Here is a 17,569-nt window from a genome sequence, read left to right on the forward strand (position 1 = left end):
GTGTTTACTACATAGGAACACTACAAAGGGTTTGACTTGTACAGGACGTAGTGCACTTCTTTTAGAGTACAGATGCATTCGGGATGCGACCATTGTATACATGTGAAAGCAATGGACCGGATAACATAGTGAAGGGTAAGTTAGTGAGTTAGTTGTGTTATAATAAGGATTTATAACATGTTGTGTGTTTTAGGAACTAAATCACGTGTAGTTTATTATATGTCTTATGTTAATATATGCTTTTAATGATCAGTAAAAGCTAACTAAGCAGTTATATGGCATGTCTTTAGGTAAATAAATATTTATTTTTGTAATGAATGTGAATAAAGGAAATGTAATGTGTATTTAATAAAGAATAAAGAATAAATAAATGACATAATGGTTTGTTTTTGTTTTTTTATGACCAAATGACTAAATTATGTTACTTTTATTTAGGACCAGCTGTATTTGGATTAGTTTGATCAATATGAATTTGTTCCTATTGAGGTCACGTGAGATGTTCAGGTTTGCTGGCAGTTTGGGCAGATTGGCGTCACCCTCCCCGAACAGGACCACCCTCATGATTCACAAATCCACAAACCGGTGTTTATGGTCACGGAGATCATTCCAAGGCTCTACGTTTAACGGCATTAGATCTTTCTTTCAACAAGAAACGCGTATGCTGGAGTGTAATGACCAGACACAGGATCTCAACCTGCGAGTTCCTGACTTAGCAGCTCCGAAAAACCACTTGGATCCGAGAGCAACTTTTAACCAGGAGCTCAAGGAGTGCCAGTCACCTTCGGACGTGTTGGATTTGGTGGATCGGTGCAATCTGGCACACTGGTGCATCAGCAACAGCTTGACCCGGATGTGGCACACTACCAAGAAGATGGCGGATGAGCAAAGGCACTGGGAGCTCCGGCTCATGACAGAGCACCCGACTTTCGAAAAGCTGTGCCACAGTGCCAGGGTGAACGCACCACGCATGAACAGCCACAACCTGGCGTTCACTCTGCTGGCCTTGGTCAAGCTCAGGGTCTCTCAGAGCAGCTATGTGGTGCAGACTTTACTCCGTGTCATCCAGGTTGTTTGTTTATCTTGTTTATTTAGCATTTATCACAAAGCATTAACCAATGAGAAACCACCGAGACACCACTTCCTACTTAGTCGTGTGGTCTCTGCGATGGTTGTAGGTTCACATCCCAGGACAGGCCGGTAAGGTACCGTCTTGAACAAGAAACCTAACACCAAATCATCAAATGCTCAGTTTTTAGCAACTTTGCAAATAAATCTAGACTCAGAAGCATCTTTGCTGAGTGAACTGAACTTTAATATAACACTGTCTGCTGGTGTCCTGGGTGTAAAAAAAAAAAATAACAAAACCAAACAAAAGCTACACATTTATCCAAGTTGAATCTTCTGGAACACGAATGAAACATCACGTCATTTGTCGTTGTGTCTTTACAGGAACGGCTGAACGAGTTTGAAAACGAGAAGGCGCTCTCGGTCCTGTCCTCCTGCCTCGCTGAGATGGAAAGCAGCAAAAACGCAGACGCTCTTAAACAGGGATTAAAGTATGACTCGTTTTCTAGTTTCACGGATATGTAATAATCCTATTTTAGAAAAACAACATCAACCTGTGTTTAATGACACTGATGTTCAGTAGATTTACCTGATTATCAGCTTTTTTTTTCTGGGTCTGAAATTAGCCACGCCTCCTTCTATTTATTTATTTATTTTGGACAGCTTGTAATGTGTACTTAAGGAGTTATGGAGGGTTTGTGTGTTTACGTTACAATTATAGTTACAGTTCTCCTGCCAAGCAGCACTTGTATGGCGCTAACAGAAATGACCCACTGCTCCTTTAAGATTTATCCTGGAGGAACGGATTCCTGGCATCCAGAGTGTGATGCTTCTACACACCACCATGCGCCTGTTCGGGAAAGACACCTCGCCGGCCATAAAGCAGAAGCTGGAGGTTGGGCGGTTGTGACTTTCTAGAGCTTTCTCCGCTTAAAAAAGTTGATGCAAAAATGTGTATAAATATTTGTGCTTTCTGTAGAGGAAGGCGCTGACGTTGGTGGATCAGTTCTCGCTGACGAACATGCAGTACATGTTGGACACGCTGGCCATCATCCGCCTGAATTCCAAGCCCCTGCTGGACATATGTGGAAAGAAGCTAGCTGGTAAAGTCACGGTTCTGTAGCTACGACTCTGATACGTCTGATCCTCACTGCAGAACATCCGTCGTGCCGGTTGTCGTTGTAGATTTGACAACACATGACATCATGGTTGCCAGATCTGTAAATGACACGGATGTCTTTACAGTAATCAGGAATTGCTTTTAAAATGTGTAATCTGTTTGTTTTGTTTTTCTTCCTTTTACCCAGAGAACGTGCACAGCATTTCCTTCACCAGGCTGATGGCGATGCTGAAGTCATGCAGCGAGCTCCGCCACAGGAACCTGCATCTCTTTACGTCCATCTCCGAATACATGGCAAGCACAATTCCCATGTGGAGCAACAAACAGGTCGGACGTTCTTTCTGCTGCCAGGTTACTCTAGACGCTGGCTTGTGTTGTACTGTTAAGAACAATAATAATAATGATGATGATGATGACGATGTCATTGTAGGTGCTGCTGTTACTGTTGGAGTTTAAGAGACTTCGGTTTCGTCCTGTCGCGCTGATGGACGCGTTTGCTGAAAGAATCATCCAGAAACCAGACAGCCTCACGCTCCGGGACCTGCAGGGCATTCTGAAGTCTTATTCCTTCCTCAACCACCATCTGAAGGAAAACCAGCATGCGTGAGTCTGAAATATTCACCTAAGTGTATGTGAGGAGCGATTAAAAGGGGTCCAAGCACCGTCAGGTCCCTTATTTGTGAACACAAATAGAGGTGAGAGTAGATCAGAGTCAGTCGATAGTAGATAGTGACACACAAACTCGCCGGCTGCTTGCATGCGTACGTCTCGTTCACCTGGTTTTCAGTGAATCCGTCATGTGGCATCCAACGAGCGTTCGTCATGTTACATTAAGTAAACATGCACTATTTACAGCCACGGTGAGCAGAAAAGCATTCACAATATGATAAACTGTCATGTGTGAACAACAGAAGTCTACATTAGATCCTACTCCTGTCTGCACCGGGTGCAGAAGCTGAGGCTACGGTAGGCAAAGACTCGCTCAGACATCATCAGGTCTGTATGGGTTGCCAGAGCAACAGGATACTGTTTTGCTCCACATGATTTTTGCAGATTAGAAGAAGTAAGTAATCAACCAACCAACCAACACAAATAACAGCACCTGCAGGGCTTGGACCCCTAAATCTTAGGAGAATCAGCTCTTAATATTTTGTTTAAATGATTAAAACACCTTGATTTGAAAATTTAGTGTTTTTCATTCCGTCTTCTCGTCAGATTTCTAGAGAGCGTGACGCACGTCCTGCACTCCTACCTGCCCAAGATGTCCAACACTGACCTTCTGAAAGCCATCAGCTGCCTTTGTGTGATTGGACACTTCCCTCAGGCTCCTCTGGAGAAACTGCTCCGAAACGAGGTTCTGGATGAACTGCTAAAGGAAGGTCAGGGCTTGTGCACCATGAACACAGTAAGATTTAAGATTGTTGGCTTTGCAAGTAAAATTAATCTCTCTCACTCTTTCTCTTCCCTAAACAGTAGAAAGTCCATTTTCGGTGCGACAGGAACGACTGCTGCGGACGTTAGATCTGTGTTTACAGCTGGACCAACACGCTCTCCATCTCCCTGTCTCGTCCATCCCAAACCTCCGCCACCTCCCTCCACAGAGTCGACCCGGGAACCCTGCGATACTCAGCACTCTGAAGGACCTGCTCGGGGAAGACGCGGTGACCGACTCGGTCGTTGCAGAAGGACACTATTTCATCGGTGAGAAGGAGGAACGATCAACACGGCAGCGTCTGACGCTCTCACGTTTCCGTCGAAATATAATTTAATATTCTTGTCTTTTTTTTTCCAGACTGCGTGGCCACGCTGCCTCCGACAACAAAAGAGGATCAAACAGTGAGGTAACTTTAGCCGTAGATGCTGGTGAAAAATTTATATAGTACTTGAAGGAAAAAAACACAATCTAAAATACAAGATTTAACACGCTTGAATTTTTGTTCTGGCAGAATTGCGCTGCTGTTTGCCTCCCCGACGTCCTTCTGCTTCGGTACGACTCACCCTATCGGCGCCGTGGCACTAAACATCCGCCACCTCAAGCTCCTGGGTTATGAACCCGTCCTGGTGCGTTTTAGAGTTTGCCATCGGCACTGATATTTCAATAGAAGAAAAAGAAGTAACTTCTTTCATTGGTATCCGGTTTCCTTCCTTCTTCTCTGCAGGTGCCGGTGCAGGAGCTCATCTCTCAGACCGCCGAGGAGAGGACGGACCTGCTGAAGAAATTAATTTTCCCACAGCAAGAATATTCAGAATGTGTTCAGGACTCTGAAGTGAAATAATTGTTGTTTATTCTAAAGTTTTTCCTGAGTCTCTGCTCTGAAGTTGTATGTATTTTTATGTGTGTTTATTTTTTAGATATTTTTCACTGATTAATTTTCACATGTCTGCATATTCTTCACTTGCTCCCACTCATGTTGACTCAAGTTGCCATGTTGAATTAATTCTGGCTCAGAACTGCCCTTTTAAAGGGTGAGACGCATCGACTGACTCTCCTGAGGATGTCTGTATGTATCAACGTTTAACTTGTAGATATAAAACTTTACTGTCAGTTTGTTTACTGTCAAGGCTCTTTGTGTCCAAGCAGGTCTGTGCATAACTGTAGGCTGTATAACGCTGAGGGAGGCTAAAAGTATTGGGATTAAATGGGTTGTAAACGTTGGACAGGACCCCGGTCCTGTAAGCGCTCGCGAGGACCCCGGTCCTGTAAGCGCTCGCGAGGACCCCGGTCCTGTTAGCGCTCGCGAGGACCCCGGTCCTGTAAGCGCTCGCGAGGACCCCGGTCCTGTAAGCGCTCGCGAGGACCCCGGTCCTGTTAGCGCTCGCGAGGACCCCGGTCCTGTAAGCGCTCGCGAGGACCCCGGTCCTGTAAGCGCTCGCGAGGACCCCGGTCCTGTAAGCGCTCGCGAGGACCCCGGTCCTGTTAGCGCTCGCGAGGACCCCGGTCCTGTTAGCGCTCGCGAGGACCCCGGTCCTGTTAGCGCTCGCGAGGACCCCGGTCCTGTAAGCGTTCGCGAGGACCCCGGTCCTGTAAGCGCTCGCGAGGACCCCGGTCCTGTTAGCGCTCGCGAGGACCCCGGTCCTGTAAGCGCTCGCGAGGACCCCGGTCCTGTAAAGCCACATGATATTAAAAGACATTTAAACTCACAACATGCAATTTAGCTTAAATATTTTTAATTCTGTGTATAAACAGTATTCATTATAATAACTTCATAATCCGGGGTCACGGTGGCTTAGTGGTTAGCACGTTTGCCTCATACCTCCAGGGTTGGGGGTTCGATTCCCGCCTCCGCCTTGTGTGTGTGTGTGGAGTTTGCATGTTCTCCCCGTGCCTCGGGGTTTCCTCCGGGTACTCCGGTTTCCTCCCCCGGTCCAAAGACATGCATGGTAGGTTGATTGGCATCTCTGGAAAATTGTCCGTAGTGTGTGATTGTGTGAGTGAATGAGAGTGTGTGTGTGTGCCCTGTGATGGGTTGGCACTCCGTCCAGGGTGTATCCTGCCTTGATGCCCGATGACGCCTGAGATAGGCACAGGCTCCCCGTGACTCGAGGTAGTTCAGACAAGCAGTAGAAAATGAATGAATGAATGAACTTCATAATACGAACACAACACGGCAGCACCACATGCATAGATATCTATACTAGATGTCTCCTTGGGGTCTGCCACCGCCATCTTTGTACAGGTGTCTTGTACTTCAAATTCATGGACGATGCCGGACTTCTGTGCTGCGTTGGATGTTCAAACGAACGAAATCTAAAAACCAGACATCAAGGGATTACATTTCACAAGTGAGAATGTGTTTTATGATATTGAATGTTAGGAAATTATATTTCTGGTTAAGTTGGTTTGTTTCTGTCCTTGGTTAACGACCACAGCTAATCCATGTTAGTTACCCAATAGTTTTTGACAGAAAACCGACAATGTTTGTAGATTCCGAAGCTCTTAATAAGGACATTAAAAATTGACCCATGCTTTTTTTGCTTTAAGGTGAAAACCCAACTTTATGTATGTTCTGTAAGATTCCCTTATCTGTCAAACATATTTTATTAGATTGTCCTGGACTTAACACAAACAGAATGCTCTTTTATCAAGTTACTTCACTTAAAGACATATTTAATGACATTATGCCTGAAAAGGTTTTGGGTTTTTTTTATCTTATGTTAATTTTAAAAAATGTATAATATGACATTTGGTCTTCGTGATCACATTGTTGAGACTCAAGATGGCATAGACGACCATCACTTTAGCTTAATTTCACAAAGGTTCATACTCTGCAACTGCAGAGCAAAAGTGTCAGGAAGAAACTGTGTAAGGTCGTGTTGTTGTTGTAGGGAAACTAAACACAGTTTTAAATGGTTAACTCAGCTGACGGTCCTGGAAGGATGTCACCAGTTAGGTTTGCAGTGTAACACACAAGTTCAGCCTCGAAGTCAAACTTTGTTTTTTTTTTTTTTTTTTGGTTTATGTGACTTTAGTACATAATTATTTAATGTAGCAAGAATATTGCGGGACAGGAATAAAGAAAAGATTGAACAGTCTTTGGCACCTCAACTATCTAACTTTCACATTATGTTCCTCTCAAATTTGTGATTTGCTTCCTCCTGTAAATTGCTTTGTGTATCATATTTAATAAACCAATCAATCCAATGTAAATGTATAAATGAACATGTATAGTCACACCATTGTAGCAGCGTTACATGCAGTAGGCTATAAGGTAAGTAGTGATTGTTCATATAAAGTTTACTTAAGTGGAAGAATGTAAGTAATAAACTTACATTCTAGCTCTATGTATTATATTGTGAAAAAGGAGATTATCTTAATATCAAAACCTTAAATTTTCTCTGAACTTAATGATAAATACATGTCTGACTGTTGGAACCAACCAAAAAAATAGAAAATCGCATTCATGACGATTTATAGTGATTTTATTTCTTTGGCTACATTGATGCTGATGTATTAAGAGGAGGGGGTCCCCTGTACCAAGATGGCGGCTCAGTTGACGCATTCGCTCCAATGTACTGCTGTATACAAGGCGACATCTAGTGTGTGTGTGTGTGTGTGTGTGTGTGTGTGTGTGTGTGTGTGTGTGTGTGTGTGTGTGTGTGTGTGTGTGTGTGTGTGTGTGTGTGTATATCTACGGGTGAGGACGAAGAAGAATCCTACGGGCTCCGATTGGACAAAACAACACACCTGACCAGGTCACGTGGTACAACCCGGAACTGTGGCAACATAAACTCAATGTGCGTAGCGACGTGTTGTGAACGTTAATAATAATAATATTAATCAGTTATAAACATACAATAAAATGTCAGAGTCGAGTCCTGAGCTTAATGATTATTTAGAGGGTAGAATTTCCTTCGAGGAGTTCGAGAGACGGAGAGAAGAACGAATAAAAACAAAGCGAAAGGTGACAAATATCCCTTTATTTATTTATTTATTTATTTATTTATTTATTTATCTATCTATCTATCTGTTAAATCAGTTCGACACGAATTTAATAAATAGCTTTGTTTTTTATTTATTTTTATAAATTTTATTCCTGATTTATTCTTGAAACCAAAACACTAACCTGATTTTGTAATAAATATATTTGTATATAAGTTATTGGTTTAAATAAATAAATAAAATATTTATTTTATACATATATATTTATTTTATACATATATATATATATATATATATATATATATATATATATATATATATAAAATTAATTTTTAATTGCTAATAAGGAAGATTAAGCAACGTGAGTCAAAAGTAAAACAAAAACATTCATTCATTTTCTACCATTTATCCGAACTACCTCGGGTCACGGGGAGCCTGTGCCTATCTCAGGCGTCATTGGGCATCAAGGCAGGATACACCCTGGACGGAGTGCCAACCCATCGCAGGGCACACACACACACACACACACACACACACACACACTCTCATTCACTCACGCAATCACACACTACGGGCAATTTTTCCAGAGATGCCAATCAACCTACCATGCATGTCTTTGGACCGGGGGAGGAAACCAGAGTACCCGGAGGAAACCCCCGAGGCACGGGGAGAACATGCAAACTCCACACACACAAGGTGGAGGCAGGAATCGAACCCCGACCCTGGAGGTGTGAGGCGAACGTGCTAACCACTAAGCCACCGTGACCCCAAACAAAAACATAAATAAATAAATAAATAAATAAATAAAGAGAATATAAAAATAAAAGAACATTTAAAAAGTTCATGGCTGTAGTCTTATTGTTTAGTTAAAAATGTATTAGAATTTTTGATATTTGCCTTTTTAGTAAGCAAACAAACAAACAAACAACTTGGTTTTTTTTTGCTCTTTCAGGTCCAGGAGGATAAAGGAGACGCCTCTGATGAGAATAATGATGTTGTTCCAAACACATCCATGAAGATCAGCAAAGCAAAACCTCACACAGGTACAAAAGACTTCAGCAAGACGTCGTACAGAAATGTACAGAAACACCTTCAGAACTGTAGCATCACATGTTAGAAGTGAATGAGGTTCTCCATCAGATTAACAGTTATCTCTTACATATAATACATACCATCTTTCCCATTTCTACAGAATACTAGACCACCTTATTTATGTGCCAATGTGGATCCAAAACATAGAACTATAGCGCCATCTGCAGCTATAGATACCAATGCAGAATTTCACTCATTTCAGTTTACTGTTTTTTCCAAAACTTTCCACCATGAGATCATTGGAAACATCACCTTCACTACACCTGTGACTTCACAGATTTCGCACTTCACACACACACACCCCTACGTCATCCCATGTACACGTCTGTATATGAAGAATTATATACACATATATTCCTCCAAGGGGGGCACGGTGGCTTAGTGGTTAGCACGTTCGCCTCACACCTCCAGGGTTGGGGGTTCGATTCCCGTCTCCGCCTTGTGTGTGTGGAGTTTGCATGTTCTCCCTGTGCCTCGGGGGTTTCCTCCGGGTACTCCGGTTTCCTCCCCCGGTCCAAAGACATGCATGGTAGGTTGATTGGCATCTCTGGAAAATTGTCCGTAGTGTGTGATTCCGTGAGTGAATGAGAGTGTGTGTGTGTGTGTGTGTGTGTGTGCCCTGCGATGGGTTGGCACTCCGTCCAGGGTGTATCCTGCCTTGATGCCCGATGACGCCTGAGATAGGCACAGGCTCCCCGTGACCCGAGGTAGTTCAGATAAGCGGTAGAAGATGAATGAATGAATGAATGAATGAATGAATGAATGAATGAATATTCCTCCAAAACACAGTGGATGGTGTTGGACACAGAACCACATGTTTTGCTCCCGCAGGTTTGTTTAGATGACAGAGAGAAATATGTTCCATTTGATTGGATGGAAATTGTCCAGAATAAGTCATCATTCTTTACTTTAAATAAATATGTTATTAATGTCTATCAGTAAAAGACCTGGAAATGTTGCAGCACAATACAGTCGTGTGGATGCCACAAATGAACCCTCGAGCTCATTTAACACAATCTAAACACCACAATTGCAAAATGACTCACATTCACACCAAGAATGAAAAAAAAAATAGAAATTATTTTTAACGACTTTTCTTAGACTCTGGCTATAGGCTGCCGATATACGTATCGTATCACAAACTAGTGTATCTTTGGGCTAAGTCGATAAGTTGCTTCATAACTGAATCAAGATGGAAATAAGCGTTTGTAGGAATAAATTATATATTTTTTACATTTTTATACGACAGAGAAAATCAAGAAAGCTAGAAAGTGGAACCGTGTGCGATATTTGTTTTTAAAAACATGGCTCTGAACATTCAACCTGTTTCTACACTTTCTACACAAATTTATTTGCACGTCAAATCTGACCATTGTTTCCTTTTTTTTTCTTCTTCTACGAGCTCATGTTTGAAATTTGCAGCAACGATTAACGATACCTAACGAATTTCTCACTTGTTTCCTCAAACAATTTGTATCAATCTCTTCAATTAATTTTGTGTTAGAATTTGAGTGGACCGAATCCACAGTAATGATAACACTGGATTGGAGTTGAGTGGGCGTGGCCACGTCACCGTGTGGGCGGTGCTACTTTGTACTGCCTTTGTATTTATTTGTAGTTTTATTTGACATATTTTTCTCAGTTGAACTGTTGTTGAATCTTTCCAACCTATTCAGAAGAGGCAATGTTAGTATTGGGTTTCAGAAGTGGGCGGGGCTAATTTTTAAAGAGGTTTTTTTTTTTTTTTTTTTAATCACAAGTTTTTTTCCCACCTGTAGCTGGAGCAGAAGAAGGAGTCAGCCCGAGTGTTCATAAAGCCTTCGCCTCCATGCTCGGGGAGGAAGAGGAGGAGGAGGAGGAGGAAGAAGAGGAGCTGGAAGATGAAGAGGACGGGGATTCGGAGTGGAAGGACATCGGGGAGCACTACGCAGTAGACGGTGGCGGCGGCGGTGGCGGCAGCGAGGTGACCCCGGGGGACGTGTTCGCTCTGGAGATGGAGCTCAACCGTGAGAACAAGAAGATGATGAAGGTGTGAACTGCTTTAAAAATCTCTCTTTTCATCTTTATTATAGAACCAAAGCACAAAATGTTTACTTTTATGTATTTTGGTATCACTTTGTCTCACACAATTTGTCTCTATTTATCTTTATTTGTCTTTATTTATCCTGAAAAGTCTTTCTTCTGCCATTAAAGAAGAACCACTGAAACATCTTTGTGTTAAAAAAAAAAAAAAATACTAAATTTATTTGCGATTAAAAAAATCCTATTACGAATCGCAAAGACAATTATGTTAGAAATACTAGCTTTAAAAAAACTCTTACAGAACTATCGCATTTTATATTTGAAATTTCATGGTGATTTTATTTTAAATCTAACAAAAGGAATAAATTTTATAATAAATAATGTATCGTATTTATTAAATAAATGTTAGTCTTCCAGACAAATACTATTTGTATGTTGTTTTTTTTAACTTTTTTTTTATTTACTTATTTAAATAAAATACACACTATTTGATACATTTTACTGATTAATTTAATAAATGGACAAAAGGCAGAGTGAGAAGTATTTATTAAAATAAAAATAAAATGATATTTCAGGAAAAGCGATCACGCAGTAAGCTCCCTCGTGCCCTCCGAGGCCTGATGGGAGAAGCGAACATCCGTTACGCTCGCGGAGAGAAGGATGACGCCATCCTGATGTGCATGGAGATTATCCGCCAAGGTTCGTTGGGTTCAGCAGCGTGTGAAGGTGTTGTGCTTTCCAGGTTTAACGTGATAGCTTGTGCTTTTTCTTTGTCTCGTGCGTGTCGTAGCTCCTCTGGCATATGAGCCGTTCTCGACTCTGGCGATGATCTATGAGGATCAAGGGGATGCTCAAAAGGCGCTGCAGTTCGGCCTGATCGCCGCGCACCTCAACCCGAGCGACTGCGACGAGTGGCTGAAACTGGCTGACATGTCGCTGGAGCAGGAGAACATCAAGCAGGCCATCATATGCTACAGCAAAGGTCAGGACTGAGCTGATTCGTACGACATCTTAACGATCCTTATGTACTGCGAGTTGTCGTAAACCTTTAGTCTGTGTTTGTCCTTGCAGCGATTAAATATGACCAAACTAACGTTCGATACCTGTGGGAGCGCTCAAGTCTGTACGAGCAGTTGGGCGAGCACAAGCAGGCCATGGACGGCTACCGGCGCATCCTCACCCTGCTGCCCCCTACTGACGGAGAGCACTTCATGCAGCTGTCACGCGACATGGCTAAGTACGTCATGCCAGATAAGTCAGCTAAGACTGGTCTAGAAATCAGTACCTAGAATGAATTATTGTGTGTTTGTGTGATTAGGAGCTACTACGAGAGCAGCGATTTACCATTAGCTATCGGTGTAATGGAAGAGGCTCTGTCAAGGCATCCTGAACTTGTCACGCACGAGTGCGTTAACATGGCAGCCGAGCTCTACATAGCCAACCACCAGTATTGCAAAGCCTTAGAGGTGAGAACTTGCTCCGATTTCTCGGACCTCTGGCATCGAGACCTTGCTTTTATGAGCGTTTATCTCGCTTAGGTCTTGATTACATTTTGCGGCATCGTACTGCAAAGAGAGGCGAACAAGGAAGAAACAGAGAATCATGAGGAAGTGAAGGAAGAGAGCATGGATGTCTCTACAGAAGCAAACGGTGAGCCACGTTTTTATGATCTTAACAAACTTACGTTAGGTTTTCTTGATGAGTTCCATTATCCGAATCTGCTCTTTTTACACTCTGTAGGAGACATTTTGGAGGCGGTGGTGCCTGATGATGTTCCTATAGACATCAGGGTGAAGCTCATGGTGTGTCTGATCCATCAACATGTCTTCAAGCCTTTGAATGTGAGTTTACTATCATATACATTTGGGAGAAATAACTGAGATACTGTGTGATGGAGCAGTGTGTGATGGGAAGGCATGAGATTGGGGATTGTAGATAGGCAGTGATGTATCGGGGTTGGTTAGGGTACAGTGTGATGGGATCCTGTAGGGTGGGGTAGGATTAGATGGGATGGGATACAGTTATAGGATAATAGGATGGGATTCAAAACGAGGCATTGGGATACAGGGGAATGGAATGTGATACAATATGTCACAGTGTTATGGGACGAGGTCTACGGGATGTGGATAATAGGATTGGGTTTGAAATAGGATATTACGGAATGGCGTACAGTTAGAGAGAATGACACGGCGTCGGTTATTGTAAGATGGCATTTTGACGGAATATGATGAATGTGATGGAAATATTCCGGATACTCTAGCATGCCTAATGGAACTAGGGGAGATCGCATGGTGTGATGGTGTGATAAGATTGGATAGGATGAGAATGGATTCGAAATGATGGGGTGAGATTGGATGAAATATGATCAATTATGATTGGATCGGATGCAGCAGGATGAATAAGACTGGTTGGGATGGGATATGTTATCATGGGATAGTGCTGGATGTCTGATTGGTATGGGATTGGAAAGAATATGATGTGTGGGATGGGATTTAGGACCGTAGAATGGGATCTTATGAATGGGATGCAGTGTATATGGGAAAGGGAAATGATCGGATGGAATATGATATCGAAAGTGATGGGATGGGAGAGCAGTTTGTGTACTCTAGCTGGTACCTGTGTACATATTTCATTTATTACTATCTTTCCATTGGTGTCTGATGGGGTGGAGCTTGTTCGAAGGTCTTGACCCTTCATCTTTGTGCTCTCTTCAGCCAATGGTGATGTTGATGATGGAGCAGAGTCCAGAGGAGCTGGGTGATCTGTATCTGGACGTGGCTGAGGCCTTCATGGACAAGGGCAAGTATGTTTCTGCCTTGCCACTGCTTGGTGCACTCGTCTGCTCTGAGAGATACAACCTCGCCGTAGTGTGGCTACGACATGCAGGTACGGATGTGTTTGTGTTTTTTAGACTCATCTTTAATGTTTGATTTCTTTTCTTTTGGGCTAAATTGTCTGGTCGTTTGTTTCTTTACCTTTTGATCAGTGTTAATATATTTTGCTTGCTCTCCTCTCCTTTTCTTTGCTTTTGTTTTGCTTCCATGTCTTTCGTTCAGCCTTATCTTTTGTCTTTCAGTTTGCCTCCCAGATCTTTGGGTCAAATGTCTTGTTTTTCATTTAGCCTCCATGTATTTTGTTCACTCTTATTATATATGTATATGTCAGTTGATTCAAAGCATGTACATACATTACATGTTAATTAAAAGTCGGTCAGTTAGTTGTGTAATTTCAATATATGACATGCGAGAATTAATGTTTTTTTAAAATATATTTTCCTGTTTGTTTTCAGAGTGTCTGAAGGCTCTTGGCCATTTAGAGGTGGCTGCTAAGAGCTACAGTAAGGTGGTTGAGATGGCGCCTCTGCATCTGGAGGCACGTCTGGCTCTCTCCACCCTGCAGCAGCAGCTGGGTAGACCTGAATCTGCTCTTGAGGCGCTGGAGCCCATGTACGACCCTGACACTCTGGCTCAAGACTCCTCTGCAGCCCAGCAGGTCTGGTGCCGGCTCACATACACTTCGGCTTCTCCTCCTACGATCTTCCAAATAAAATAAAAATATATAACACAAGGAATTTGTAACCTGCATTTAAAGTTTATTCTCTGCCGTATGTAACCATGCATCGTTTTTTTTCTTACTGTGTGGTTATAGGAGCTAAAGCTGTTGCTGCACCGATCAACGCTTCTTAGATCTCAAGGCCGAATCAACGACTACATAGACAGTGTGCTGACTATGCTGTCCATGCTGCTTAAGGTCTGCCTTTAGTTTTTTTTTTATCCTTGTGTACTTGAAGATTTTTTAAAATCAGACATGAGGTTTGTAGGATTTTAAGACTGGCAACTCTTCTCCTGTTCCTGTAGGTGGCGATGGTGAGAGCTCAGGTGTGCCTAATCGCTAACACCTCTTCAGGCACGAGGCACTTGCGCCTTATCAGAGTGTCCAAGAACACGCTGTCTGAAATCGAGGACCAGGAAGCGGCTTACTTGGACGTGACAGGTTAGACGTGGTTGTACATCATACCTGATTTTGCTTCAGCAGTGCAACATGGCAACCTTTAGTGGCTTACTAATTAGACATAACGTTTAGTAGTTTTATGCATGTAATTATCTCATCGGCCAATCGCGACTCATTACAACGGTGGTGAGCAGAAAAGCATCTCAAACATACCTGTAACAATATTTTGTGTTCCTGTTTAGGAAAAACCAGCGTGCTGTCTCGGGACGACTGGTGGAATCTGCTGCTGAGCTGCCTCAGTGTACTGTGCGAGGAGAAACGCTACACCGAGGCAGAACTCCTTGTTGACTCGTCGCTCGAGTTCTACTCGTTCTATGACGACCGCGTCAAACGCAAAGAGCTCGAGTATCTGGGCCTGAGCGCCGCCTTCCTGGACCGCAATTTCCGAAAAGCGTACGATTACATTAGGTAAAAATAAAAAATTTAAATCCGTTCATCGTAATGGAGTTTCTGCTACGTGCTGTTTTGTAAGAATTTTAAGTAAATACTTTTAAAGTACCTCACGTGTGTGTGTGTGTGTGTATTTCAGGTTGATGCTGATGTACAGTGTAGACCGAGCTCAGCTGTGGAACATCTTCAGCCAGGTGACTCTTTACTCACAGGACGGACGCCATCACCGCTTCTGCCTGCGCCTCATGCTGAAGAACCCAGATAACCATGCGCTATGCCTACTCAATGGTCACACATCACTCGTCTCCGGGACCTTTAAACACGCCTTGGGTACGGCTCAAATCCCTCACAACTGAGTTGAGGAAAAAAAAAAGTTCATATATGTCTCTGCAGTTCCAGGTTGTCTGTGGACACGTGTTTAAATGAACTGGAAGCAATTAAACCACATCTCATCACAGTCCTTTTCTCAAATCTTTCTTTGTTCCTTGGTCTTCTTTGGTGAGCAGGTCAGTATATGCAGGCGTTCAGGAATCAGCCGTGTCACCCCTTGCACAGCCTGTGTGTAGGCCTCACCTTCTTTCACATGGCCTCACAGAAGTTTGTCACGAAGCGACACCCATTGGTGCTACAGGTAAGTGTTTTTTTGGAATCATACGTACATCAAACAGGAATAAACTGGAACTTGATCTGGATCTTGGTGGATCTTGACAAGAACTATCTGATTTTACATGTTAGTACTGGATAGATCTTTTTAACTATTCACATTCAAGATGAACCACTGAGAAGATTTGTAGACTTGCATGAAGCCACAACGGTCTAAAAAATCAATCCACGATAAAGCAAATTGTCCTCAAACGGAAGAAATTCAGCGCTCTTGCTGTGCTTCCTGTGAGTGGGCGTCCTTTACAAAGATCACACTTAGAAAACACAGCGTGCGATGCTGAGGGAGGTGTAAAGAACCCAAGAGGACCAGCTTAAGACTTGTAGAAATCTCGCAGACTTTGTCTGCTCATGTGTCCACTGTGAGCAACAATAGTGGAAAATGGAATGGGACAATTTTTTGCAATTTATGGCAGTCACATTAACTGGAAAAACAAAAGGCATCACAACATCAACATTAATCTGTGTAACTGTGAAGCATGGTGGTGGTAGCATCATGGTTCAGGACTACTGGACAGCTTAGAATTTTCATTTACAATTCTATTTAGATGTCAGTTTGATATCTTTTCTCTCTCATTTTCTCTGTGTAGGGTTTCTCCTTCCTGTGGCGTTACGTGGAGTTCAGAGGTCATTGTCAGGAGAGTTTATATAATTTAGGCCGTGCTCTGCATCAGCTCAGTCTGACCCATTTGGCCATCCACTACTATCAGAAAGCCCTCAGCTTACCACCTGTCAAACTGGAGGTCAGTACAACATCATCATCAGTGGCGTCTCGTTCATTCTGTCATCATCTGGTTAGCGTTGTAAAACGAAATAGGTTTAAAGTAGTGAAGGGAAAGGTTAAGTCTAATGAACGGCATGTTTGTGGATGAGTGATCTTGTATTAATAATAATACTATGAGAGTCTCTGTGGTTGTGTTGCAGGGCATTGAGGACGATCAGTTGGACCTGCGCAGAGAAATCGCCTTCAATCTTTCACTTATATACCAAGCTAGTGGCAACAAGGAAATGGCCCGCTATTACATACACACATATTGTGTTGTGTGAGTACGTGTGTGCGAGTATGTGAGTGCATGCGAGTTCGTGCGAGTGCGCGTGAAAGGGCATGAGAAACTTTTTGTAGTAATGTTTGTATAATACTATTTTCTACTTTAATAAAGCTATTTATTTTTGCTGGTACTTCGTACGTTTAGAGTTATTTGGATTTCACTAAATGGACTTGCTCGATTTCAAAACATTAAATTCACACCATTGCTGGAATATTGTGTTCAGTTTTTACACCATCAGATGCATTACTTAAGCTTTTATACAACATGTTAGTAATGCGAATAAATAAATTCAGTTTCTTATTTTATTTCTCAAGTATATGCTTGAAAACAGGGCTGTGTTCAAGGAACAAAAACACCAAAAATAAATGTTCATAAGGCAAGGTTTCTCTAATCTGAGGTAAATGGGTAGATTTTGTACCCCTGGAGTCTGCCCTGATTCCCATCCATAGTGTTCCATCCCAGATCGTGTGTTTAAATAGATGTAGCATGAACAGGACGTGTTATAAGTCCACTAAATAATGCATTTCTTTAATTTATTAGTGAAATGTTAGCAAAGTATTTCTCCTCACAGAACAATGACATGGTTGCAATTATTCTGGACTTTTTTTATACAGGTGAATAATGAGGACCTGCTTTAAACCTTTCATTTTTTCAGTCATGATTTTCTGGGATTTAATTAATAGTATTATATAATAAATAGGAGTTAAAAAAAACAATGCTATGGTGTTAAAGGTGCTGCTGAGGTAAAACTCGTCCCGCCCTTTTTTTTCTCCACTAGGG

General features: G+C 42.3%; 2 protein-coding genes across 5 annotated transcripts; both read left to right on the top strand.

Moving 5' to 3' along the window:
* Positions 1-79: 79 nt before the first annotated feature.
* Positions 80-4,730, top strand: fastkd2 (FAST kinase domains 2). 3 transcript variants are annotated; one of them, XM_060860147.1, is made up of 12 exons: positions 80-135; positions 436-1,066; positions 1,450-1,556; positions 1,852-1,960; positions 2,045-2,168; positions 2,373-2,512; positions 2,616-2,788; positions 3,401-3,564; positions 3,659-3,886; positions 3,978-4,026; positions 4,132-4,246; positions 4,345-4,730. In XM_060860147.1, exons 2-12 carry the CDS (start codon positions 467-469, stop codon positions 4,459-4,461), a joined length of 1,926 nt encoding a protein of 641 aa, XP_060716130.1. In that variant the 5' UTR covers positions 80-135; positions 436-466; the 3' UTR covers positions 4,462-4,730. The 3 variants fall into 3 exon arrangements, with proteins under 3 accessions (XP_060716130.1, XP_060716132.1, XP_060716131.1); XM_060860149.1 differs by having other exon boundaries at positions 3,662-3,886; XM_060860148.1 differs by lacking the exon at positions 80-135 and adding an exon at positions 271-290.
* A 2,647-nt stretch (positions 4,731-7,377) lies between these two features.
* Positions 7,378-16,919, top strand: gtf3c3 (general transcription factor IIIC, polypeptide 3). Of its 2 annotated transcripts, none has more exons than XM_060860780.1 (18): positions 7,378-7,587; positions 8,518-8,608; positions 10,436-10,686; positions 11,255-11,378; positions 11,470-11,661; positions 11,751-11,916; positions 11,998-12,145; positions 12,218-12,329; positions 12,420-12,520; positions 13,394-13,565; positions 13,969-14,171; positions 14,328-14,429; positions 14,537-14,672; positions 14,873-15,098; positions 15,220-15,410; positions 15,587-15,711; positions 16,331-16,483; positions 16,665-16,919. In XM_060860780.1, exons 1-18 carry the CDS (start codon positions 7,486-7,488, stop codon positions 16,785-16,787), a joined length of 2,718 nt encoding a protein of 905 aa, XP_060716763.1. In that variant the 5' UTR covers positions 7,378-7,485; the 3' UTR covers positions 16,788-16,919. The 2 variants fall into 2 exon arrangements, with proteins under 2 accessions (XP_060716763.1, XP_060716764.1); XM_060860781.1 differs by having other exon boundaries at positions 10,445-10,686.
* The last annotated feature ends 650 nt before the right edge of the window (positions 16,920-17,569 follow it).

The sequence above is a fragment of the Tachysurus vachellii genome, chromosome 24 (genome assembly GCF_030014155.1).
Source record: "Tachysurus vachellii isolate PV-2020 chromosome 24, HZAU_Pvac_v1, whole genome shotgun sequence".
Lineage (NCBI taxonomy): Eukaryota > Metazoa > Chordata > Actinopteri > Siluriformes > Bagridae > Tachysurus > Tachysurus vachellii.

What these genes read in the sequence shown, in the direction of transcription:
- gtf3c3 (XM_060860780.1), top strand. Translation starts at nt 7,486, where the DNA reads ATGTCAGAGTCGAGTCCTGAGCTTAATGATTATTTAGAGGGTAGAATT. An exon ending in CTGTCACGCGACATGGCTAA is followed by an intron (nt 11,917 to 11,997) that starts GTACGTCATGCC and finishes TTGTGTGATTAG; the next exon opens with GAGCTACTACGAGAGCAGCG. An exon ending in TGCTGTCCATGCTGCTTAAG is followed by an intron (nt 14,430 to 14,536) that starts GTCTGCCTTTAG and finishes CTGTTCCTGTAG; the next exon opens with GTGGCGATGGTGAGAGCTCA.
- fastkd2 (XM_060860147.1), top strand. Translation starts at nt 467, where the DNA reads ATGAATTTGTTCCTATTGAGGTCACGTGAGATGTTCAGGTTTGCTGGC. An exon ending in CCATGTGGAGCAACAAACAG is followed by an intron (nt 2,513 to 2,615) that starts GTCGGACGTTCT and finishes ATGTCATTGTAG; the next exon opens with GTGCTGCTGTTACTGTTGGA. An exon ending in TGGGTTATGAACCCGTCCTG is followed by an intron (nt 4,247 to 4,344) that starts GTGCGTTTTAGA and finishes TCTTCTCTGCAG; the next exon opens with GTGCCGGTGCAGGAGCTCAT.